This window comes from Neofelis nebulosa, chromosome 15 (genome assembly GCF_028018385.1).
Source record: "Neofelis nebulosa isolate mNeoNeb1 chromosome 15, mNeoNeb1.pri, whole genome shotgun sequence".
NCBI lineage: Eukaryota > Metazoa > Chordata > Mammalia > Carnivora > Felidae > Neofelis > Neofelis nebulosa.
Window position 1 is genome coordinate 65,097,880 of NC_080796.1, and position 26,945 is coordinate 65,124,824.

At 47.7% G+C, this 26,945-nt stretch overlaps 1 protein-coding gene across 1 annotated transcript in view; it reads right to left on the reverse strand.

The window, feature by feature from the left end:
- DUSP10 (dual specificity phosphatase 10) overlaps positions 1-17,469 on the reverse strand; it is a 41,019-nt gene extending 23,550 nt beyond the window's left edge. Inside the window, exons 1-2 of the mRNA XM_058700033.1 lie at positions 16,990-17,469; positions 13,933-14,771 (exon numbers count right to left, since the gene is read on the reverse strand). Coding sequence (XP_058556016.1) covers positions 13,933-14,728 — 796 coding nt within the window. The 5' untranslated portion in view covers positions 14,729-14,771; positions 16,990-17,469. The remainder of the gene's footprint in view (positions 1-13,932; positions 14,772-16,989) is intronic.
- Positions 17,470-26,945: the final 9,476 nt, after the last annotated feature.

The following is a 26,945-nucleotide window of genomic DNA, read 5'->3' on the forward strand; positions in this document are numbered from 1 at the left end:
AGAGAGAGAGAGATTGAGAGAGAGAGCGAGCAGGGGAGGGACAGAGAGAGAGGGAGAGAGAGAATCCCAAGCAGGCTCCACACTCTGCCAGAAGCGTGACGCGGGACTCAATCCCACGACTGTGAGATCATGACCTAGCCGAAATCAAGAGCTGGACGCTCAATTGACCAAGCCACCCAGGCGTTCCCCCAACGTACGTTTCATACGGCAAAATCAAGGGACTGTGGGCAACAGCTTTCAATGGGGAAAGATGCCCAAAATCACGGCGCGGCCAGATGAAGAAGTGCCACTTGCAAGGGGCAAGTGTGAATGGCTGGGGACTAAAGGGGGGCAGGGGGAGAAAAACCATAGGGAGGAGTTTTGGCTTCTTGAGTCACTGAGCAGCCCCTCCTCACCCCAGGCCACCTCCCAGAGTCACTGCCCAGCCACCAGCTAAGTCTACCAAACCAGTTACCCCCCCACCCCCTTCACTTCCTAGAAAAAGCTGTGGTATGAACAGAAGGGTAATGGTTAGTAGGACCGCAGGCAAGAGACAGGGTCTATTTTAGGCAGGGGAGGAGAAACCAAACAAAAATCAGTAGATAAGACACACGGGATTCTTCTGTAAATCCAGAAGAATATCACTTAGCAGGAGACCGATTTCAAGCAATTATTCAGGCAGCTTTGTAGCAGGAGATTCTCAGGCCCCAAAACATTCTCCACGGTTTGTTTTTTGGTTTTGGGTTTTTTTTGGGGGTGGGTGGAAACGATGCCGATATTAATATGAAAGCTCTGTGTCTTAATCGTGGTGCCCCACATTCATCTTCTCCCAGCTTTTATAAGGGAGAGCGGCCGTCACTTTGGCATTCCTCCAATTCATTCAGTTCTCACTGGAGTTGCGGTGGGGGGTGCCAGCCACCCTCAAGGTAGGAATAAAGGGCCCCTAAGAAGGGCAGGCGAATGCACTTTTTACATAATATGCAAGATTAATTATAATAAATGCAATCCAATTCACATACCTTATCAAGGAAGACAAGCTAATTATCTGTTGGAGAATTAGCTCCTATTTAAAGGGCATTTTACCTCAATTTGGCAAAAAGAACTAATGGGAATAGTCTTTCCATTCTGATGCATTCTTTTGGCTGCACCAGCTTCAGGGCTCAGAAGACTTGAACACTGCCCTGAAACCCCAGGGCTTAAGAAAGGGGGAGGGAGGGGGGCGCCTGGGTGGCTCAGTCAGTTAAGCGGCCGACTTCGGCTCAGGTCATGATCTAACGGTCCGTGAGTTCGAGCCCCGCGTCAGGCTCTGTGCTGACAGCTCAGAGCCTGGAGCCCGTTTCAGATTCTGTGTCTCCCTCTCTCTCTGCCCCTCCCCTGTTCATGCTCTCTCTCTGTCTCAAAAATAAATAAACGTTAAAAAAAATTAAAAAAAAAAAAAAAGAAAGGGGGAGGGAGGAACACAGAAACACGTATCACTCAGCATCTCCCAAAGTCTAACTCTTTGTGCTGTTATTGTAATGATGTCCCTTCCAAAGTGTCTTATCAGCAGCATGAAACTGGGAGTGACTCATATTTATGACACAACATAGGGTTGGCCCTGCCGGACCGTTTGCGTCCACAAACGCTTCTGTTATTTTCATAGTGCTGAGTGGTGCCTCGATACTTCCTCGCTCTGCCCACCAAAGCAGAAGTCCAAGATTTACAACATATCCCTCTAGGGTGCGGGTGCCATACAGGCAGCTGGAATGTGCAGGGAGACCTACGATCGAGGACAAAGACCTCCCTAAAAATCAGTAACTTTGATAGGTAGTTGGCTCTTGTATCCTCAAGAGAAAAACAGGAATAGACAAGTGGAAGGGAATCACGGTAGAGGGGGAACCATAAAGCCAAGGTAGCTGGCCCCAGCCACCATTCCTCAAGGTGGGGGCAGGGGTGAAGAAGATTCCAGGCAAGGGAGTCTCCTAAGAGGTTTCTCTTATAATACCGAAAATTTGGAGATAACCTTAACCTCATTAATAGGCAAATTAGTTAAGTACAATGTGAGGCATCCATAAAATAAGACATGTTACAACATGAAAAGAAAATCTGATGGCCAATACAGGAATCAAAAGGACACACGATATAAAGGGAAAATGAATTTCAGTTTCTATACGAGAAATGCTGCAAAATATGCACATATATGGGTAAAGAATGAAGAGAAGATATAAAAATGAAACTAGGCCGGTCAGGGAGATTAGTAGATGATCTGTTTTCTCCTTTCTAAAACGTCCTTGATATTCCAACAATGGGTATACAATTGAGTCTCTGCTAAGACTTAATTTTGTAAGATTTCCTTACATAGAAATAGTATATAATTTTCCAGGATGGCACTGATTCAGAAAAAAATACGATGTAGGTATCTATCCACCCCACCAGAAACACTGGGTTGTCTCAAACCTTTAAACGAAGCAACAGAGAGTCGTTTCTATTTATACTGTACCAGTGGCAATGTCATTTTTCTGAATTATAGCACTCCTGTATCCCCTGGACACAAGTAGCTAATGATGAATTATTTGTGGGTATTTGATATTATAATCATGAAACCTTTTTAATAAATGCTAGTCATTATATGTCTGGCACTGTTCAAAGCACCTGTACATGTATTATCTAATTTAATCCTCCATTAATTCCACGAGGAAAGTGTCCTTGCCCTCCCCATTCCATGGATAAGAAAACTGAGGCACACCGCATTTAATGTGCTCTAGTGCATGCTTCTAATAGGTGGCCAAGTCAGATTTCCAACTCAGCCAGCCTGGCCGTAGGACCTGTGCTGTTAACTTCCATTCTACACTCTGCCTGCTGGAAGAGATATAAATTCTGAAAAAGAACAGTGCCTACAAATACAGATCAGCGGACCAACTCATTGAGAAGTCAGCTACCAAGTCACTGCAAAGGGAAAGGGAACGAAAACATGGAGTGATCTGGCCAAACACGTGGACCCCTGAGATTTTCATATTTAATAACAACTCAGATACAAACCAAAGGATTACATTCCCACTGGGGTTAAAAAAAAAAATCACGGGGCACCTGGGGGGGTGGCTCAGTAGGTTAAGTGTCTGACTGTTGATTTCAGCTCAGGTCATGACGGTCTCTCAGTTTGTGGGACGGAGCCCTGCGTTGGGTCCATGCTGACAGTGCAGAGCCTGCTTGGGATTCTGTCTCTCCTTCTCTCTCTGCTCCTCTACCCTCTCTCTCTAAAAATAAATAAATAAACTTTAAATAATAATAAATAATTTGTTACTGAACTAGAGTTAGGAAACACGAATCCTATACCAGTTCTGCGACCAGTTACTTAGATGCTTTTGGGTAAATAATCAGCGTCCCCATCGGTAAAATGGGATAGTTGGAACAAATGCTCAGTAGTACCGCCTGAATGAATGATGCTTCCGGCCCAGGTTCCCAGGGGGCCATTCTGCTAGCCTTCAAGGGTGTCAGTTATGCTTTTTCCAGGGTCCGTCCCTGCCACACTCCCTGATTATCTGAGCTGTGTTTGTACACTTAGGCTGTAGAAGGGAAGAAGAAAGATAAGAAAGGAGAAAGAAAGCAGAGGGGAAAAAGAATAAAAAGTAGTTTGGTAAGAACTCTGTTCCCTTATCCCAGAGAATTAGCTTCCCCAAAGGATAAGGAGAACCTACTAGAAGTTCCTTCTTCACACAACTCAGGGCGGGGGGTGGGTGGGGGAGGGAAATCTATAGTTAATGTTTATTATTCACACTAACAGAATGGATAATGGATACGTTAGGGTCTTTGGGCTGTCATCACACATTATCTCATTTTATACACACCTCATATCAGATAGTGTATCATCTATTCCTTCTTACTTCCTAGATCTAACTTTGTCCCCGTCTTTCTTCCTGCTCTAATTCCACTCTAGAAAGTGAATAGATTAATACTTGCAGAAAGAACATCACCCTCACATCTACAGGTATCCTAAGGTTCTCCCCATTGACAGAAACCCAACAGTGTTGTGCCCAGGCTCTCGCAGTCCAATGACCTTGGACAGGTGCCTGGGCCTCTCTGGGTCTCAGGCACTCGTATAGAAACTGGAGTGTTATCGTGAGCTATAATGCTTCAAGCACAGAGTCTGGTAGGCAATAAACATCGCATAATGTTGGAGATAATTGTTGCGGTTTTCAAAGTTTCTTTAATCAATCTGTTACTCCTTAAAAAGCTTCAAGCTTAAAAAGTTTGAAGTTGCCAAAAGCTGAGATAGAACCCAGGGTGAGGTCACGGAGAAGACGGCTCTTCTCTGAGGACACAGAGGGGGCCAATATTCTCACCAGTAGCATTTTCAATTGAGGATATACAAGCAAATAGAGGGGATGAGGAGGTAAAATATAACTTAGGGCGCATCAGAGAATAAAACACAGTTAAGGCGACCATTGGGAATGAGATACATGCTCCCTGATAATTAAGCATGTGGCCAGCTTGGAAGGAACTTGGGCCCCAACATTGTAAGAACTGGGTTTCTGTTCTTGTTCGCCAGCTCACTGGTCAATAACATGGGAGAAAATATTGAATCTGTTCCTCAGATTCTGCATCTGTAAAACTGGGGATCTGAAACCGCTCTGATGAAGCTGCTCTGAGAAAGAAATAAGACACAGAAAGGACGGCCTGATGCCCAGCACACAGAAAGCATTCAAGAGCTCTTAATTTTTGTCCCAGACTATCGGGAAAATCTTTTTTTTTTTTTTTTTTTTTTTTTTTAATTTCAGGGATGATAGATTGGCCAGACCCAGAGTAGTTATATGTGATTAAATGGTGTTCTGCGGTCAGATTAAAATATCACTTCATGGGAACCATAAAACCATCCTTATAAAGTCTTATCATAAAAATGTGCTATTTTAATAAGACTAGAAATACAAGTCCCAAGAAAATGTCCCCTATCCCTCCAAAGAAGCCCCCCTCTTAGAAGTCTGCGTCTAGACTTCCTCTCATAAGAGGGAAGCAGATGCTCTAATAACTAATGACAACAATTCACTGTCTTAAACACTAGAACCCAGGACTCAAGTCCAGGTCCTGGATGATCCTGTCACCATAACCCTCATACTGTCGTGTCCCCTTTTCTCCACTGCCTCTCCTTATGCACCTCCCAATCTGTGTTTTCTTTTCACCTGCCAGTAGCAACAGCTGCAGATATTTAGCCCAGTGGTTGTGGACCTTGGGGCCGTGATTCAAACTATGTGGGATGATTCCTTCCATAGAATAAATATGAAGTATTAAAGAAGTAGCTACTGATGTTCTGACGCAAAGAGGTGATTGCCTCATCACCTGGGGACACCACAGAAGGTGAGCTGAGCTCCCATTATGAGCTGAGGAGTGGATGTGCCTCAAAGGGGACACCAGCTGGGCGTTACCCCTGGACCAGACAGCTTTATCTATTTACCTGGTGGAGAAATTTGGCAACAGATGCCCCACGGGGGTCCTGTTGGGGTGGTGAGACAAAGAAGATGAAACCCTTTGGTGGAGCCCTGAGGATGTTCGGCCTTGTTTTGTTTTCCATGAAATTCGAGTCTTAGAAGGTGAATTAAAAAAAAAAAAAAAAAAAAAAAAAAAAAAAATATATATATATATATATATATATATATATATATATATATGAGTAGGCCTTCACTGCAAATAAAACCTCAAAGGCAATGCAGATAATTTGATGAATCCACAAACTCTTTTCTTCCTGTTAGTGATGTTCCACTTTGCCAGAGGCAGGGCTTGGGGTCACAGCCTTTATCTTATATGTAAGTACCAGGCTGTGTGGCTCATTTCCTTCTCCAAGAGCAGAGGCTCAAGGTTTTTTCCCTTTCATTTACATATAAAATAGGGGTCTTGCTGGGGTGAAAGATTGGAAAGTGTGTGTGTGTGTATGTGTGTGTGTGTATAAATATATATATATATATATATATATATATATATATATATGTGTGTGTGTGTGTGTGTGTGTATGTGTGTGTATACACTTATAAGTAATAGATGAGATGAGGCACATGCTAGAAAAAAAAGATATTATCTTCCTCTTGGCTTATGGATGAAAACATCTCAAGAGTTAAAGACGTCATAATTAGAAAACACACATCAACTTCAATATAAAATGTACATTTCGAAAATGTACGGTAAAATTCAGGCTGTGATTCATACTCGTCATTTTCTCTTCCCTCCAGTTTTTCTGAATTAGTAAGGTCATACAATATGAATGAAGAGTAAATAGTATATGGAAACGCAGCCAATGAACATTTGCCCAAGAGGGACCCATATGGTTTAGGGGAAATAACGCAGGCTTTGAAATGACAGAGACTTGTGTTTTTACCCCAGCCCTGCCTCTTAGAGTGGTTTTTTTTTTTTTTTTTTAAATTTTTTTTTTTCAACGTTTTTTATTTATTTTTGGGACAGAGAGAGACAGAGCATGAACGGGGGAGGGGCAGAGAGAGAGGGAGACACAGAATCGGAAGCAGGCTCCAGGCTCCGAGCCATCGGCCCAGAGCCCGACGCGGGGCTCGAACTCACGGACCGCGAGATCGTGACCTGGCTGAAGTCGGACGCCCAACCGACTGCGCCACCCAGGCGCCCCTAGAGTGGTTTTTAATTGTACTTGCAAACTTCTTCTCCTCCTCCTTCTTCTTCTTCTTCTTCTTCTTCTTCTTCATCTTCATCTTCTTCTTTTTTTTTCCCTGAGCAGGCTAAAACCTTGTCTTTGAAATATCATTTACAATGCTTGTTTGCTTAGCATGCCCTCTTTTCGTTGAGAGCATACAGGAAAAAATAAACACCAGTCCATTCCTATCAGCAACATGTCCAAAATTAGGTCCAAATTACAAAGTTCCACTCTAATGCTTGGAGAAGGCCTGTCAGCCCTGAGCTCCTAAGGCAGAGAGAGAGTGCATATTCCCTTTTCCATTAAAAACCAACACATTTTTTTAAAAAGTCATTTCTTTTTGGATCAAGTCTTAGAAAGAAATCCTGTTGGCCCATGAAGATGTGCTTAGAAAAGGCCAGACTTTATCTTGCAAAGGAGAAATAAAGGAGAAAAATGCCAAATGCTTCACAAACATGTACTTCCCAGGAGAATGGCATTTCTAAAGATGAACTGCTCCCTAAACAAGATTGTGTAGCACGAGAGGATGAAGAAAACAGACAGGTGCATGATCTTCAAGGTAGAAAGGATCTGGAATATACTGGCCTGGTCTGTATATTCTCCCATGCTAGCATTTAGATTTTGAGGGTTACAGCTACAGATTCCGCACCTCAAAAATTAGTGCCCAGCACATAGAAGGCATTCAGTAATATTTGTTGAACAAATGAATGCATCTCCTCTACCCACGGGCTGTATATCCATGGAGACCAACACATCAAAAAGTCCCTAGAAACCTGAGATACTTTGGGACAAGGGTGCATTTTGATACATGTTTTCCAGCTCTTTCATAAACCATTAAGTTCCCTAGAAGATGGGTTTAAGTCAATGTCAATATTTGACCTATTAATCTAGGACCCAGGCAAATATCGGGCCCATGAGCTGCTGGTTTTCAAAAGAGCTTAGACTTAGGTCCCTATAGTTCTAGACTGAAATCTCAAAATTCAACAAAAATGGTATCAATAGGAAAAATGAATGATTAAATGTTACTTCATATTTGTAAGCTATACAGTAGATCCTGTTATCATTAGGTAACCACACACACACACACACACACACACACACACACACTCTACCAACCTGGCAAGACCTATTTTAGCACTGAGGACCAAGGCTCTAAAATTAATCATGCATGTGACCTTGGGCAAGTTAAATCTCTCTAGGCCCCATTTCAGTAACTGCATAATGAGACTGGACTAGATCAATGGTTCTCACACTTTCCTGCACGTCAGAATCACCAGGGAAGCGTTATGCACAGGCTGTACCCCAGACCAATTTAACCAGGATCTCCAGAGGTGGGAACAGAGCATTGCAGGTTTTAAATCACCCCAGTGGATTCCACTGGGCAGCCTGCAGGGACGACTGTGGGACTAGGGGTCGTCTAAAGTCCCTTCCCGTTCGAAAAACTGGGATCTTGAGCTCAAAGAACATGAGAAGACCTCTCCTGGGTTCAGAATTTCTCTCCCTAATGTGGAGTGTATCCTTGCCTACCTACTTGAGTTAAATCGCCAAAGCACTACAAATCGACACATTTTTATGCCCAAACTGCTCCCCCAGGCTGGGGCAGGAGGGCCTGGCTGGTGGCAATGCTGAGCCTAAGGAGTGAGGAGTGGGTCTGCTCCTGGTCAAAGGCTCACACCTAGGCTGTGCAGAGTTTTTCTGCTCCTGTGATTTTGTCAAAACTCCCTCCCCTTACCCTCCTTTTTCTAATCTAAAATCATGATCTACTACTGCCAGGAAAGGAGTTTCTTGAACTTGTCCTTGACAAGCCAGATGGTTAACTTAACTGATCTGAATTGGTAAGGACAAGTGGTTGATATTTAACATGCTCCCATAGTACCGTGCTTAGAGCAACTTGCCATCCTCCCCAGTGACCAGTGTCTAACCTCAGAGGATCTGCAAGGGCACAAGGGTAGGGGAACAGGGCCCAGGGGCTGCTTGATTGAGAGCCATGCACCAGGCACTTGATTTCCGCTGTCTCAGTTCATCCTGTGATGTTGGAATTACTCCTGTTTCACAGCAGAGAGACAACCGGGGCTCTGGGAGGTGACCTGAGCTCCCTAAGGACACCTACAGTTGGTCAATAGAAAAGCCTAGAACTGAGCTCAGGTGTAAGTGGGCTAAACCACACTTTGCTGAGCACACAGTGAATGGGGAACAGATAAAGCAAGGACAGGGATGGGGGGCGGGGAGCTCACTTACATCCTTTCACTTACATCTTAATTAGGAAGAGGGACAGGATATCCAAGAGCTCAAAATACAGGCAACTGTGAACCAGTTGAGAGCAAAGACCCAGGTCTTGCTTCAAGAACAGGCCTTCCCACGATTCCCTGCCTTTCCTTCACATGCCATCTCCTCACAACTCAAAGCTTTGAGAACCTTTGAAAATGAAGCACATTCCCCCCCTCCTTCCACCTACCCTTATATAGTCAGACTACAATCCTTCTTCCAAAAATAAATCAGCCCGAGAGGCCAGAAAAAGCGACGCTTAATGGTTTTATACTTTCATCATTTAGTTATGGGACGCTAGTTGGACAGATTTATCATCACATTTTTACAGATTCCCCTACAAATAAATAACTCTAGGATATGCCCAAATAACCCTGGCCTCTTGACCTAACATGTTTTTATAATTATTTGGCACTCCAATCGTATGCTACTTAAATTAGGTAACAGTCACCAAGTTATTTTTAGGCCATAACACCACACACACACACACACACACACACACACACACACACAGTCTCTCTCTCTCTCTCTCTCTCTCTCTCCCTCTCTCTCCCTCTCTCTCCCTCTCTGTTATATCTAGTTTGCTATTTGCACTCCTTTGCCAAAGGAGCACAGACTGCCTTTTTACTGGCACCACCATTTCTCCCCAACCAATAGTAGTAACAATGTGAAGCCACATTTACTGAATGCTTACCACATATGAAAACCGGTCTAGACAGTTTGCACACATGAATTCATTCGATTCCTAATCTAACACTATGAGCTAGCTACTGTTATATCCTCTTTTATAAGTGCAGAAACTAAGGAAGTAAGGGATTAAGCAATTTGCCCAAGGGCGCATGGCCGGTAAGAGGGGACCAAGACTAGCTTCAGACAGACCGGATCCCAAATCCCGCCTGAATGTCTCCACCATTTGCTACAAGGCAAACGTTCGGCACGTTTGGATGGTAAGCGGAGGTTCAGAATAACAACGGTAAGTTCGTGCATGTAGGTATGTCTTGATTTCACATATCTTAAAAAAAAATCCTCCTAACACCCTGAGAGACAAGAGGAAGACTGTTTGTTCCCCCCAAAAACAAAGCAGGAATAGAATATTGTCACAGGGTCCCTGATTTCCAAGCACAGGTGTTTATTTTTTTGTCAAACTCAGTATTGCCCAGAAGTGTTAACTTCAGAATCCTTTGTGATTATGGAAAAATGTGCAATCTATGTTGTTCATTCCTCAGGAATCATGATGGAAGGTTTTATGGTATAACAATCTAACTCTCTATGTTATCAAATCTTCCTTATGGATCAGCCTTCCTGACGTGATTTCCTCTCTTCCCCTGCTCCCCACTCAACACCTGTAGCCAGGGCAGCAGGCCTGTGGGGGACCGAGGCAGTCGGTCAGTCTTTGTATCCTGACAGCACAGAGCAAGTATGGGCATGGGCCCTACAGACCCCCAAGGAAGTGCCTAGAGCCCCCTCCCCCACTCGCTTCTCCACACACCTGAGAGCTACCTAGCCAGAGTGGAATTCTAAGTTTGAAAAACTCTCAAAAATGGTCACACGACCCTGAAGGTTTTAGGAGTGCAAATGTTGTCCACGCTAGACTATAAAATATTCCCAGCCTTCTCAAGGCTAAGACACTGAGTTCCAACGTGAAACATATTTGAATACATTATGGTCTATGCTAGGAAATATTTCAGCAACCGAAAAAGGAAGAGAAAGCCAATTGGGAAAATAGTGACAACTGTTTACTCTAGGTGATAGGCATGTGGGTGCTCGTTAACCTCTTGACTACTTTTCTATCTATTTGAAAATCGTTACTAAAGTTTTAAAGGCACACACCGTCTTTCGAGAGGAGCAAAGCCATAGACTATCCTTTCCAACATAGGCCTATCGGTGATAAAATAGTTCCCTGAATCCAGCTTTCCTGAAAAGTAAGGGTACCCTATAAACAAAGGCGGTAGCTCCCATTAAGGAAGGGACCGGAACGGTCTAGTCTTCTTACTCCGTTTGGTTAGAAATTATACCAAAAAGCAACTTGGGGTGAAACAGATTGTGGCCCTTTCAGAGACTTTGCAAATCCCTACGTATTTATTCGTTTGGATCATTTTCACCAGGATGAGCAGAAGCTCATGGTCTGATGCCATTTATTCTTCGGAAGCTGAGAATAAAACATAGATTCAGACATAGGTCACCACAGGGAGGGGACTGTAAATTAGAACAGTAACTTAATCCCAGGGGCTTCTGCGCCTCTGATCGGTTTCTTCCCAACCTGACACAGCATTACTAAAATGGTAACTGAGCAGCCACTCTATTTGATAGCACCAAAAATGGAGAACATGTCATTGAAATAGGGGGACATAAAACTTGGACAGGGAGGGTAGCAACCAGTGTTTACAAACACAACCCGGAGAATCAGTTGGGCCAGCCATAAATTACCCAAGATTGTACGGAAATCTCTGAAGAGAAATTAATGAGGCCCCAGAAGTTTCCACCTTAGACTTGCAACCACCTTCACCCCCATAGCTTCCCTGCGAAAATCGCTCATTCCAAAATGGTACCGCTCCCACCTCGCTAAAATAAAATCTTACATCACCAAGGGAGGGATTAGTAGAATGAACCCCAGCAGAGAACCCAGACCAGAGTGGTCGGCTTGACCCACTCGAGAACTTGGGAGAAGTTGCTGGCCATGCGCTTCTGAGAGAGGCCCACCCTGTTCTTCACCTCAGTGGTGCTACGGGATTAACCTTTGGTTTATTTACCCAGATGAAAGCGTAGGTGGGGGGGGGGGTTCTCATCGCGATCGCTTTCCTTTCTTTCCCATCTTGGTCCCAATGTTAAGCCGTTCCCCCAAAAGAGACCAAAACGGTAATGACGACAATAATAAATTAATTAGATTACATGCCCTTTTGCTCCTAAGCTATGTATTTTCAACCAACTTCCCAGATACTTGAAGAAAAAGCCCCCAAAACTACAAATAATCCAACCTCTACCACCAGCGCGTCTTCCAGGTCGACCGCCGCTGTGTCTCACCAACCCGAAAATGACGAGCCCTCAGGGCGGCCGCCCAGGGTGCCCAGTGGTGAGGTCAGCAGCATGTCCGGCCCCGCCCCACTGAGGCAGTCTTACTCAGTGACACCGAGGAACAAGCCCAGGCTGCTTGGACTCTCAAGCTGCATCCACCAGAGAGGAACCCCACTTCCATCATAGCACCCAGGAGACTCATTTCCCAGCGATCGACAAGCGACCCCCAAACACAACAGTGTCCGCTGCAAACGAGAGGGTAGGATCTACAACTCCTCCTAATCACCCAAGTGTTCAAGGTCAGGGTCATCTTCATTTCTATTGTTTGATGCCTGCCCTCAGATCATACAGACGTAAAAGGTCTACTGTCTCTTAACAACATCTCCTCTACGTGAGCAAAGAGATGCCCCGCACGACCACCGGCTAGCCCCTCTCTTTGCTCCCCACTATTACAAATGGGAAATTTGTAGGTCGTATTTTTTCCCACCTGAAAAAAGACAAGACAAGCCATGACCATGGTGAGAGAACACTAGCTGGGTAAGCCTACTGGGAATTACTCAAAGTCAACCAAACCAGAATAGGAAACGATAAAATACACAGATTTTCCTCCACAGAGGAAATCTGAATATATCCGTAACCCTGAGAAAACCCATCAACCACAACAAAAAGGTCTGGGCCCTGCTGAAACTCTCTGGATGTGACCTCCATTATGTTCTTCTTCCCACCAGACCCCACCGACCCTAAGAAAAGTTGTGCCTTTGTGGGAGCACAATGACAGCAAGCTTGAGGAGCTCAGGAGAGGATGGGATCGGGGGACAATATCAGAGCCATTCAGAACTGTATTTCCAACAACACTACTTAAGAAAAGGCAGAATGCGTCACTGGGAAGACAAGGAGAACGGCGGAACTGTCACACAAAGACAGAACAACCGACTTGCTCGTCCCAGTGGCCTGCTGCAAGTGAAATATGGAAGGTATTTAAAGGGACCCAGCAATGCCTTTGGTCAACACACTTCAGGAGACTTGGTGGTGATGTGGCCCAGAAACCGTATACCTTAGCTCTAAATACAAGAGAAGAAAAGAGAGAGGATGACTGTCTCTCACGACCACCAAAGGACAGAAGACACCTAAGACGCACAGCAGTGCGTAGTGCCCCAAAGGACAATATCGGACGCCAAGGAGGAGCAACCGGGAAAGATCCCAGATGAGGGCTCCCCTGCTGGGTTCGGCAACCCTGGGTGAAAAGGAGCTCAGGAAAGAGTGACTCTTCCTGCCAGGGCTCAGCAACGCTGACCTCACAGTTATTCCGCATCCAGGGTACGTGGGCAAGTGACCCACCACTCCATCCTGGAAGAAGCCATGATGCCAACGGTTGCCAGGTGAGGCCAGAAAGAACAACGGGCTGGGGAGGTATTTCATAAAAATGTCTCTGTCCCCCTGGAGCTTTGGCAGAAGAATGCATGTTTTGGCTACACTTAACGCTTTCTGTGGGGCCTTATAATAAGGGTCTCTGCCCTTCTTGAAGGTCACTTTATAAACCACCTAAAAGCCCAGCTGGCCAGAGAGGTGAGGAAGAAGCTTCCCCACCAAAAGAACCGGTACCTGTAGGTTTACTTGTAGTTCACCATAGTTGCTGCTGCCTCCGTTCCATCAACTTGGGTTAAATCTGAGAGACAATACCTTTCCAGCTGGTTATTGACTGGAATGGTGCTACCAGCCAAGTTAGGACTTGAGAAACCATCTGGTGGCACAAAGCCCCTCTTTAGAAAGATGAGAAAACAGTCTCAGAGAGGTGAGATGCTTGCACCACGCAACTGAGCGGCCGAATCGAGACTAGAACCCAGGGCTTCTGGCTTCCAGTTCTGTGTTACTGGGCTTTTCTCACTCTTACCAGAACAACGAAGGGCAAAGAAGGGAAGACGAGAAGAAGAAAGTCTGGCTTGGCCTCGGGTCGCCAGGGTAAGGAGGCTGCCGGAACTTCTAAGACCGAACCCGCACTGGACCCAGGCTGACCGGGACTGCGCTGGGGAAGGGGGCAGGGAGGGCATTACCTTTCAACACCAGAGGCTCTTTGCCTTCTCTCTTCAGGGATTCGAGGACTATGTGAAGAGGCTGGGAGGGCATCACTCGGCTCGGCTCATTGGTATTCTCATCATAAACTATAATTTCTTTGGAAAAGATCCTCTTGAAAGAGTCCTTGCCTTCCCTACAGGAAATCAAGTCTAAGACAGTGATCTTGCCCTGCTGCAGTCGCCGCCGGCTGATCTTGTCGGCACAGTTAATGTGGACAGCTCCTTGGATGTGACTCTTGTTGTACTCCATGAAGGGCCTGCAGTCAATGATGACGGGGCCCTGGCTCGGCAGGTGGCTCTTGCTGCCTTTGGCCATCTTCTTCGCCAGGTCATTGGGGTAGATTATTTTGATGCTGGCTAGCTGCTTGGGGGTCCCTGACACAGGGCTTCCCACCCCACCTGACGGACTTAAAGGGCCTGCGTTCTCATTGCTGTTGACCATCTGGCTGGCAGGGCAGGCGGTAGAGGTTCCGATGGCAGCGGCGACGGCCTGGGTCGGGGCCTGACTGTCCTTGTCGTAGGTTGCCACAGTGCAGCAGCTGGCACTGCTGCATCCACAATTCAGGGAGCGGGCAGAGCCGCTGGATGAGGGCATATACGTCAGATTCGCAGCCTTGAGGGACACGACGGTGGTGGCAATGACCGGAGGGCGGCTGCTACTGCCGGGGGCAGCAGGGCCAAGGTAGCCTGAGTCTAAACAAAGGTTGAGGTCCTGAGGTCGGACGGGCCTAGACAATGCCACCACTAACCTGTCGTCTAAAGGAGACGGAGGCATGAGGAGGCTGAAAACTGGCAATTCAAGAAGAACTCAAGACAGTCTGTAAAGAAGGGGAGGGGGGAAAGAGAGAATAAAGTCACGTGACACAAAAGGCAGTCGGCTCCAAAACCTGGGCAAGGTCTCCGCTTCCCTCTGAGGGAAGGGGTCCCAAGGGCCCTCTACCGCGCCACTCTCCAAGCCTGGAGCTCGTCCTTAGAGCTGCCAAGAGGATGTCTACCTGAGGGCCCCCGCCTACGTGGTCACCAAGCCCACGGCTGCATGGACCATCTACACCAACGCTGACGAACGACCTTCCGCGGACCCACAGGAAAGGTCAGCCTCGGAGACAGCAAAGGCACGAAGACTCAGACAAGCTGAAGACAGAAAGGAAGGCTCTTCAGAGGCATCTGTTCTGGGCCTCATCTCCTGGGCAGAAGCATCGGGCAGCCATCTGAGAAAGAGCCACTTGTCCACCCTTACATACTTTCCATTTCATCCCCTCACCCGCTGCAAAGGCAAAGCAATGACCAAGAGCGAGAGCGCTGGCATGGCTCACCAAAATATACAGCAGCTAAATATACATCGGGGGCGGATGGCAACTTTCTGCACATCAGAATGAAAGTGTCCCCCTTCGTGAATCTCTTTAACAGCAGCTAGTCTCGCTTCCCACTCCTTTGAGAGGCACAGCACGGTCACATTACCCACCCCCCCCCATGTTTCCTGTCAGTATCCTATAAATTAATCTGCATTTCCCCTTTTGTTACGAACGAGATGTCCCGAAACAAAGCCTCGGGCCAAGGAGCCAAGTCTTGTAACTCCCCAGCTCTGGCGGACCCATCACCCTTTGCTCCTCTGCTGCCGACCTCATCACCCCCCCCCCCATCCCCACTCCTGCCTTTAAGGAAAGGACCACTTCGACTCTCCTCCCTCCTTCATTTCTCTATTGGCACACACTGTGCCTCCCAGAGCTTCTCTCAGTGGCAGGCAGCCACCATAGAGGACATTTCAATCCCCCACAGATAGACCCTTGCCCCTTGAAGAGGATGAACTCCGTAGAAAGGACTTCCCAATTAGCCGGTCCCTGTTAAAGGGCGCAGGGAAGGGTTGCCCGCTAGGTCCACCTCCTGTTTCATGAGAGGATGCCTGCAAAGGAACAGTTCCTTCCTTCCCGTGGGCACAGGGGCACTCTCTGACCAGACCCTCCTGGGTCCTCTGCTATTAGACATGCACAGAGAAAAGAAACCAAACCCCATGCAAGAATCGCTCACCTAAAGGAACTTTAAGAGATGGCTGGAAAAATGTCATCTATCATCCCTCTACACACGACCGTCACCATTCTCTGACACAGAGCCAAAGTGTCACAGGCAGAATCCACACGCGCGCGCACACGCATACACACAGAGGCACCCACCCAACACGTCCACAGATCCCCACCGACTCAGGTTTCTCTCTCCCACCTTTGGATGGGAGAGAAGGTTCCATCCCCTTCCCTCCCCCCTCCCTCTCTTCTTCCTCCCTCCCTCCCTTGCGTAGTATTTTTTTTTTTTTTTTTTGAAGAGCAAGTACTATTCCAGAAGCTATAACTGTTTCCCAGCTGGACCAAGCTGGGAAAGTCTTTGCTATTGTGTTACCAGGTAGGGTTCGTCCCGGGATCAACAGCCCGTTTCCTTTGCGAGGGACGCAGAAGCGTGTTTCACGGAGACACAGGCTGGGACCCCACCTCCACACGGAGTGCGCGGCTCACACGCGAGCGCACACACACACACACACACACACACACACATACACACGCGCGCGCACGGAGTGTATAAAGAGATCTGCATCCCTGCAGCAGAGGGTCGGGCGTATATATTGCCCGTGAAACCATCCAGACTGGCCCAGGAAACCTCCCAGCGAAACACGGAGCTACCCCCTCTCCCTTGCTAGTCGTCCTTCCACCTCAAGGCAGGGGCTGGAAAGAAAATTAAGTCGTTCGAGAATGCTACTTCCCCACTCCTGGGCGCTTATCCCCCTTCGCAACAGAGCGCACGAACAAGCCCCTGGCATTTAAAACTGCCGCAAAGCATCCCAACAAACCTCATTTTTTCTTCTTTCCAAACCCAACTAGACTGCAGACAGAGTAAACGCACAGGGCAGCGTGAGCCAACAGCCGGAACCCTCTAACCTCACCTGCTGTGGCTCCCCCGTGAGCATCGCATCGCACACACTCACTCACACTCACACTCACACCGCCTTACACTCCCAGGCTCTCGGGAGCAGCCGCGGTGACTTCCACTTACTTCATAAATAAGCGTAGCCCTCCACCATCTGGCGCTCCGCTTCAGCTAGGGATTCGCCCATTCAGCCCCCATTCACTTGGCTTCATTGATCTCCAGCAGCAACATAGTTACTTTCTCTTTTGCTACACTGTAAATGTAAGGTTCTGGGGGGGCGGGCCGGCTGCCGACCGACGGCACGTTGGGCCAATAGGGATCCGGAGAAAGCCGACCGTGGCCTCACAGCGGCCCGCGGCCAATGGGCAGCCTGGGGGGAGGAGCCGGGGGCGTGGCCTCGTCTCTTTAAGGAGGGTTTATCCGACGCCGCTCCGGGTCCTCAGAGTTAGAACACGGGCGGTGATGTCATTGGCAACCAATCAAAAACTTAAAAGGGCCAGCCGGGGCCCGCGCGGAGCAGCTGCTCTCTATTTACATGTAAACCGAACCGGCTGGATGCGGTTAACCCTTTCCGGGGCTGAAGTGTCAGTGGGCTGGACTCGCCGCTCCGGCTAAAACTGGCTGGGTCCGTTTGCCAGGATCCCCCCCCACCCGCCCCCTGCACCCCCGCTCCCGGTGGACAGACCACGCTTTCCTTTTCCTTCTCACTCGGGACGAAAGATCAAAAGTGTCGGAGTAACTTTCTCCAGGCTAGAAACAAGAACAATCACCGTCCCCAGTGGGCAAACCGGGTTCTCCGAGTCGCTCGAGGTGCTTTGACAAACGCGAACACGAGAGCCACGGACGTCGCCGAGCCGCCAGCCGTGGGACCGACGTGAGCGCGCTGCCAGGGGCGTCGCTTCGGCGGCGGCCCGCGAGCACCCGCCGCGCGCTGGGGGCCGGGGCGCGGGCGCGGCTGGCGAGAGGGCGGGCGGGCCGACCCCGGGGAGCGAGGCCCACCCAGCCGAGCTGCGCCCCGCGTCTTCTGGCCGCGCGACTCGGCTCTGCGTCTCCGGGAAGCGTCGGCCGCCCGCCCGCCCGCAGATGTCGCTGCCCCTCCGGCTGCCCTGCTGCTACCCCGCGCGGCGGTGGCGCGGCGCCCTCTGGCTCGCCTGCATCTGCGCCCCGGTCACGCCCCCGCCGTCCCCCCGCCCGCGTCCCGGGGCTCGGCCGAGGCGGCGCTGCGGAGGGCTGCTCAGAGGTGGCGGCGGCCTGCGTCCAGGCCAGAAGCTACAGGGTGAGCGCCCACGAGGCCCGGCGTCGCGACCGGGCTCGCAGTGCCCTCGCCACACCCCCGGGGACCCGTCTGCCGCCCGGCGCGCGGCATCCCCGCGCCTTGCTGCCGCCCTTCTCCCCGCGTCCTGGGCAGCCACCCCGCCACCCCGCAAGGCCCCAGGCGAGCCTCGGACAGTCAGCCCGGCGCTTCTGGAACCCCGCCGCTGGCGGACAGGAGCTGGAGTTGAGAGTAAACAACCAGACTGCGTGTAGCTCGCGGAGCGTCGAGGAGGCGGCGCCGACCCTCTGGGTTTTCCAGACTTTTGCCGCCCGCGGAAGTCGCGGGCCCAGGCACGCGTCCGGAGAAAAAGAGTGGGGGGCGAGAAGCCGGCTCGCGCCTGGTCGGGAAAATATCAGGGCCACTGCGGGAAGGCTTTCTTGGGGTGCGAAAAGGGGTGGAGATGACGAAATGGACTGCGGAGAGCCTTGCGTCACAGAGCCCTAAAGAGAAAAGAGCTTTTTCCGTTCCCCTCACTGGTCTCAGACGGGAGCGAAGGAGTGAAATAATTACAGTGGAGGACATTGCATTAGGAGCACTGCAGACATTTGGCGATGATTTTTCTCTTAGGAGCTTGAAGGTGTTTGGAGACATTTTTCAGGCTCCAGGCCTATTAAGTAAGCTAAGTGGCGGTGACATATTCTTATAATTGCCTTAAGTGCAGATCGGAAATCAGAAGATGCCATACGATGGCCGGCTGTGCTCCAAGAGCTACTATGAGCAACCCCTTCGGGTTCCTCTGGAGGGAAAATACCTGTATAGTTTTTCACATAGGTGCGTCCACATACACAGTCCAGCTTTCACTCCAGGGTTTCAACGTGCAGTAAGTGAATATAATCATCTTAAAAAATCATGTGATCATCTTTTGTGTAACCCTTCTGCATTCACACACCAAGGCACCTACACCCTTAATGATAACTGAGTACTTAGGGCAAGCCCGTTCGTCCTTACACCTTGGGGATCAGCAGGTCCTGGCTGAGGAAGTTGGTTTTGGGTAATTTCCACAGACATCAGAGAAGAAGTTCCCAGAGGGTCTACCCTGGATCTATTTGGAGCTTTAATAGCTTGCTTTTCCCTAACCATAGACGACTATTGAATAAGCGTTCACTAATTCAGGGTCAGAGAGTTCCGGATAGAAGTCCTGATTCGGACACACATCTGTTGTGTCTGTTCGTCCAGAGTCACTGTGTTCATTTGTTTATCTGTAAAACGGTAATACCCCAGCCCAGAAGGAAGAAGGAAAAGTCCTGGTGGGGAGGGGCCAGGGAACCGAACACTTGTGCTGATAACTGGGTGCCTCTGTTTCAAAGCACTTGTGATCTCTAGATTATGAATTCATTGCTAATGCCTCACGATCTAAGCCCAAACAAAGTAGGCTTTATACAATTACAGAGGAGTTTATAACAGCTTCTCCCACAGGCCCAGAAGGGGAATGTCACTTCAAAAACAAATGTAACCCATTTAATGAGATGATTATTTTATTATAGTTTCAAACTAGTGGATTATTATAATTTAGTTGACTAAGAATCGAAGCCATCCAAGTTGCAAAATTAGGAAAAATGGCAACATTCCTCCTCATTTATCAAACTTGAAACATGGAAGAATTACCAGATCATTCACACACAAACATGTAATTTTTTTTTTTAACTAAGCATCTCTGAAGGTACAGCTTATGTTCAAATTATAGAATGGTAGGAAACAGTTTACAGGTGGATGTTGTTTCAGTCGTTACACTTCTGAGCTTCTTTTGTACAAACAGAGGTGATTGTGTTCCTTTAATTTTTCGTTTTGAGTCATAAATGTGAGAACGCTCTCTGTAATACCAGCCAGTCGATGGCTATGAATCTGATCCGTACACAAATAACCAGCAAAGCCTTAATGTTCAGTTTTAGTCCCAAAGAAACAGCAAAACATCTTCGCCATATTTGAGTGTTCTAACGTGATTATGCCGAGCCATATCTTTGTTCCGACAAACATCATAAGGAAAATACTGTTTCAGCGCAAAGCACTATGTGTTAAAGCCAAAAGATGGAGATGACTTAGACTGACACAGAAGATATAATATGGATAACGTCGGGAAAAAAAACACGTACTAATTAAACGACTTCCTTAATGCGCACTCAAATGGCGATGAGTGTGAGATGATGACGGCAGAAGGTAGGGATGGGTGTGACAGCCGAGTTTTCAAAATACCCCTCCGGGTCAAGGTGGATTCCTGGAAGTACTAGAATGAAGGTAGAGAAAGGCTTAAGGAAAACTTAGAAGTAATAAATCCCAGGATAGAGGTGATAGCGGATCCACAAGAGGTGGAGCATGAGCCGAGTGGCAGAAAGGTGAGGTGTCGAGCAGCTGAGGTCACCGAGGCCAGCCTGAGGAAACGTCGTGCAGCACTTTCCAGGCCCAGAAGAAGAGTGGCTCCCGCAGCATCTGGTGCGGCCGTGGAAACACAAGCAGGACCATCTGCTTGTCTCTCTCCATGAGTTTGGAAACGGGGAGCCCGCAGATGTTTCCCGGAAAAGTCATGGATAGGATGGACCTATGCCCGAGCCATTTAAGATTCTGTGCTTCTGTGCTTTCTGGTAGGGTAGCCATTTGCCACATGAGACCACTGAACACTGGCGACGTGGCAAATAGGAATTAAAATGTGCTGTGCGTTTAAAGTAAATGCCGAGGGTGCTCAGGCGACACTGTTGGCTAAGTTTTCAACTCTTGATTCCGGCTCAGGTTAGTATCTCATGGTTGATGGGATCAAGCCCCAAGTCAGGCTCCGTGCTGAGTATGGAGCTGCTTGGGATTCTCTCTCTCTCTCTCTCTCTCTCTCTCTCCCTCTCTTTCTGCCCTTCCCTGTCCCTCTCTCATGCTCTCTCTCTTCTTTCCCAAACAAACTTTACAAATAAAATAACAAAGTACATGCCGGATTTTGAAAATTTCACGTAAAAATGTGAAATATCTCAATTATTTTTATATCAACTACATGTGGAACTGTGCAGATATGTTGGGTTCAATAAAATATGTTGATGAAATTAATTTTCCCTATTTTTGTATTTGTTTATTTTCCTTCTTAGAATAGAGCTATTAGAAAATTCAAAAAGACTTATGCACTTGACATAGGTTTGTGGGCAGTGCCGTTCTAGAACCTGCAATTTCTCCTTTGATTTGAGGTCACTTTGGGGCCAAAGTGACCAGAACCACTCAGTGTTAGATCTGAACCGGACTTAGAGCTTATCTAGGCTGGTGTTTTTCAAACCGTGTGAGGATGAGCCACATGGAATAGAGACACCCAGGCCAGGGGAAGATTAAAGAAAGAGCCCTGGGGGGCGCCTGGGGAGGGCTCAGTCGGTTAAGCCTACGGCTTCAGCTCAGGTCACGGGCTCGTGGTTTGTGAGTTCGAGCCCTGCGTCGGGCTCTGTGCTGACAGCTCTGAGCCTGGAGCCTGCTTTGGATTCTGTGTCCCCACCTCTCTCTGCCCCTCCCGTTCTCATGCTCTATCTCTCTCTGTCTCTCAATAATAAATAAACGTTAAAAAATATATACATATTAAAAAGAAAAAACAAAGAAAAGAAAAAGTCCTGAGGGGTGAGCTGAAGGAGCTCTGGGACCACTCCTTCCTCACACACTGGAGATGTATTCTTTTATTCCTGAGACTCCAAAGTAAGATTGCTTTTGAAGAAAGGATTCTGGCTGGTGTTTTGTTTTCTTTTGTTGTGTTTTACTCAGGACCCATCACTTTGCCCGTAAGGCAATCTGAGGTCCGGCGAATGGCAATAACCGAGTCAAAGCCATGCTTGACCTCAGGACTTGACCTCAACTTCACTTGAAGGTCCAGCGTGGTCTCTACAGTGCAGGCAGCGAGTGCCCCGTTGGGGGAATTAATAAACTCCCTGTGTCAACTGAGGCAAGCCGGTCCCCTTCCTGAGCAGTTACCTGTTCGTCCCCCTCGGCTCGTCCCTCCGTTTGTGACCTCAGAGATGTCTACTGCTCTTTGTCAAAAGAGAATTCTGGCTAGGCCCGAGTGTGTGGATCACTGACACAATTTTCCTTCTGAAAATACCAAACAAAAAACTCACTGGCGGTAGGTTTCCAGCAATGCCTTGCTCTGCAGTGGATGGCCTATTATTATTATGAGCTGCTACATCAAAGACTTCCCGTTTTCCCGTTTGCCAGGCTGAGCAATCATTCTCTCATTAGAAAATGCTCTTGGACCCACAGTGGCTCAAGCCCAGGAGGCTGTGAGTGCCGGCTGCAAAGACGAAAGGCAAACACTCCCGCTCAGCGTTCCTAGAGCCCCTCCCGGCTTGCCTCAGGTCTAACGAGTGAAGAAGGCGTTAATCTAACACCCTCGGTGGCTGAGGACAGTACCGCCCCTGGATAGAATAAACTCCTTTCCCTTTTGCCCAACGTGTCACGATGCACCTCGCTCTTCTTTACAATTCAGCATTGACCGCACTGACTTTCAGGATCTGGCAGTTGGAAACATAATCATAACGGGTTAACACGCACGGAGCGTTTTGCTCTGGGCCCACTGCTGTTGTCGGTGATCTACGCGCATCCACTCGTTGAAACCTTCCCATCCACCCTGAAGCTATAAGGAAGCACTGCTTTTATTAGCCTTAATTGGAAGAGGAGGCAACAGACATACAGACCGGGCAAGAATCTGCCCCAGGTCACACAGCTACAAAGCAGCAGAGGCAACATTTGAACCCAGACAACCGGGCGCCACAACATCTGCTTTTAACCATTCTGTGTGATTTAATTCACTCTCTCTGTGATTTTATAAACTTCTATCACATCCCCTTCAGCCTCCAGACTGCCAGCATACTTTTAATTGCCTGCTTGTGAGACTTCGCTGTTTTTTCCCCTGCTTTCTCCTGCACTGCTTGGAGTCCGTTATGTCCTCACATGGTCTCTCTCACTGCTGGATCCTCCATGTTTGGGACGGGATCAAAACCTCCGCTGTGTTTCCAGAATCCTCCCAAAGAGTGCTCTAAACTCAGTGTTTTGGTCCCCGCTTCAGGCTATGCTGCCAGAGTCCAAGAAGAGGCTAGGACAACTCCATTACCCCAACGGCGTCTCGCTCAGGCTCCCATCCCAGCGCCTGGCCCCAGAGCTAGCGCGCAGCGGGAGCGCAGAACGTTCCACGCGAGGGGACGGCCCCACTGCGCATTTTTCTTAACTCAGCCCCTTGAACTCTTTTTCCCTAGATGCACAGCTTGGCTGGGCTGACGCCTTTGAAGCTACCGATCTGGGCCTTCTGCGGTAGGGGGAAGTCAAGGCCCCTGTGAAGTCCCTAAATTCAGTCCTCTTTTGAAATACTTAACGCAGATATTAACCACGGGAGCCCCGTTGCTTGTGGATCGCCGCGTTGGCTCCTCAGTCTTCCATTCATAGTTTAACTTCAGTTTCTTTTTCTCCTGGCCTCCACGCAAACATCGGCATCTTTCTCGTGAGCGCACATCTCACTCTGGTCCATAGCGCACATCTCACTCTGGTCCATCCTCAAACTTTCATATGTGGCCGCCCCGTGTGTTGTGATATCTTTCACGCTCGGGAAAATTTCGCCCTTCCTGCTCGCTTGAGTTTGACCAGAAGGAAGGCACGTTCTTTTTCACTTTCAACATCTTCCCTTTTTTAGCATCCAAAGGCATCCGTTTCTGTGTGCTCCTCTCCCGGACCAGCCGCCTGGCCAGTGTTTATTTTCCAGCATGTGACTGATGCTGATGAATCGCTTTTTTCAGAAAGAGGCATTGCATCCAGACCGGTGCCTGGAGGCTCACTTTGCCTTCTCCTGGGAGTCGGTGATGTGCTCAGAAAAAAATAAATAAATAAAAATAAGAAAAAGAAAGAAAGAAAAGAAAAGAAAAGAAAAAGAAAGAAAGAAAGAAAGAAAAAAAGATATTCTCGCATTATTCCAACCTGAAAAGTCCTGGTTCTAGTGTTCTGTGATAATGTGGCCCATGTCCCCCTAGACACCTGCCAGAGGGGGCGGGTGGTGGGTGTTCAGTTTTGCCCCTGATTCATGTGGTGCATAAAGCAACCACTTTAGAATTACGCTCTTGGCTTCCGAGTGCCACGAATATAGAAATGTGGTGGAGAAGTCCCCTTCTGGGTGAATTGAAGCATCCACTGTGGGCTGACGACCGAGCCCACTGTAACACCCTGAATAATAATAATAATAATAATAGGTGCCCAAATGAATGCAGGTCAGGTCAGGTCATGTCACTTCAAGTTATTCAATGGGTCAGAGTAAGATCCCTATTGAAGTTGACTACATTTTTAGTTCAAGTAGGAATGTCAGAGAAGAAGAAAATGTTACCGATGCATACACTTCCAGTGTTCACAAAAATTCAGAATTCAAGGAAGATAAATGGATTGGATCCGAAGGCAGCCACACAGAGTCAGAGCTGCATCTCACTCACCTGCCAGAGCCCAGAGCGTGGGACGTAGCAGGTGCGCACGGCTGAGCGACTGTGTCCCCTTTCGAAGGAACACATTAACATGTAGTTTGCAGGGAATTCTAAGCCTCCTCCAGTGCTTCCTTTTGCAATTCCTATTGCTAGGAACCAGGAAAATGGATACTACTTGAAATTGCTGTTGTGAACTTTAAATTAGGTGAGTAACAACAACCCGTCCATTGAAGTGTTTCCTCTGTATTCTTCACAGAACAGAAACGCCAGCAGGCTCTGATTCCCTTTTCCATGCACAGTCCCAATCCTCATGTATTACATGCGTTCTCCAGAACATGCATAGAGACTTAGACATTTTACCCACCAAGATCATCCAACACATTGCACCGAGGGTTGCTCCCAGCCCATCTAGCATTCGTGACTATTTTCCAAAAGGTCAAACTTTTGCCTTCCCTCTTCCTGCCCTCCAATCATCAAACTTAGTTGTGGAAGAAAGAAGGAAGGACCAAAAGAAGGAAAGAAAGAAGGCAAAAGGAAGACAGAGATTATATACATATATATATATATATATGTGTGTGTCTGTGTGTGTGTGTGTGTGTGTGTATGTGTGTGTGTGTGTGTATCTATATGTGTGTGTGTATATATATATGTATATATATACATATATATTTTTTTTCTGCTTGTATTTTTGACTACAGGGTCGGGAAGGGTACACCTGGAGAGAGAGACAAAGCAAAGAGTGGACAAATAGAGGAAATGTTGCTGGTTCCAGACATTTTTGTTTTCATAAGCAAGACAGAGACGCAAACAGAATCTGGCTGCTGCAAGGGGTTGTGGGATGCTGTGCAGCCAGATCACGCGCAGCACCAAAGCTGAGCCTGGCTGTCCCCAGCAGACACTGGGATGGCAAGGAGGCGGTTGGGCTTTGGTCTCGATGCATCTCTCCGAGATGCTGACTCAGGCAGCAGCTGACGGCTGCTGTGCCCGGCCACGGGGCCTCAAAGATGAAAGAAGCCAGTCCCTGCCCTGCTGAGCGAAGGGAAGCTCGGTGAAGTTGAAGGGAATGGAGAGTCACTCTATTGAAGCCCAGGGAAACCCCAAAGGCAAGTTTCTCTGATCCCACAATAGGAGGAGCAGATGGTGCCTCTCTCCTAAGAGGACGCAGAGCTTTTCCCTCTGTGTGTTTAAGCTACTATGATCTTGGTCTCTGTTGGTTAATTTCATGTGTCAACTTGACTGGGCCATGCTGCCAAGCTGGTTGGTCAAACATTATTCTGGATGTTTCCAGGAGGGTTGTTTTTTGGATAACACTGACCCTGAAACTGATAGACTTTGAGTAAAGCAGATTGCTCTCCATAACGTGGGTGGGCCTCACCTAATCAGTTGATGGCATCAATAGAACAAAGATTGATCTCACCCAGGCAAGAAAGAATGCCACCAGCAGATGGCCTTTGCATTTGAAGTGCAACATCGGCTTTTTCTAGGTCTCCAGCCTGCCCGCCCATCCTGAAGAATTTGGACTTGCCAGCCTTCATAATTACATGAGCCAATTCCTTAAAATAAATCGCTCTCTATCTCTGGGTATACACACACACACACACACACACACACACACACACATCCTTTGGTTCTGTTTCTCTGGAGAACCCTGACCAATATATCTTTCTTTCCTTTTGTGGACAAAGCAGAGGAAAGCTTGGGAAATGAAACATTGTATCACATGTTAACACATCTCCATTCCTGTCCTGAATTACTCAAGACACTGAATTGAGAGCATCTTTGTCTCAGTGCCTCTAGGTACAAGAGTTTAAAACTGGTGAAAGGGTGATGAGGATACACTAGATAAATCTAAAAACAGAAATTCTTTTTAAATCTAATCTAAGATAAGATTACTGGTACAGAAGGAAAACAAATATCTCACTTCACCCCCCCCCCCAACAATTTATTAGGAAAAACTAGTAAATCCCAGTGAGGCTTCTGGCTTTGGGATTCTAAAGCAATCCAGAGACTGGAAAGATAAAAATAACCCCGAGTCATGTTTCTGAGCCCCTATTTGTGTCCATTTAGCCTGAAGGAAGAAATATATGAATATGTTTGCTTTCCCCCAAATGCATATTTAATCTTTTAGCTAAACATCCTGAATTTAGAGCCTGTCAGGAGTTTCCATAGTAAATACAGATTGCAGTCCCAATTTTCCATCATGTGTTAAGAAAGAACCACTTTAAATCGCAGACTTAACGTTGCAGTTACGTATTTCTTGTTACTTTTGCTTTTCCAAGGTAATCGACATGCAATTAGGTTATTATAAGATCTCAGTGCAAGGGTCTAAAGAGTGGACTTCTCAACACGAAGAGGTCACAGTTTAC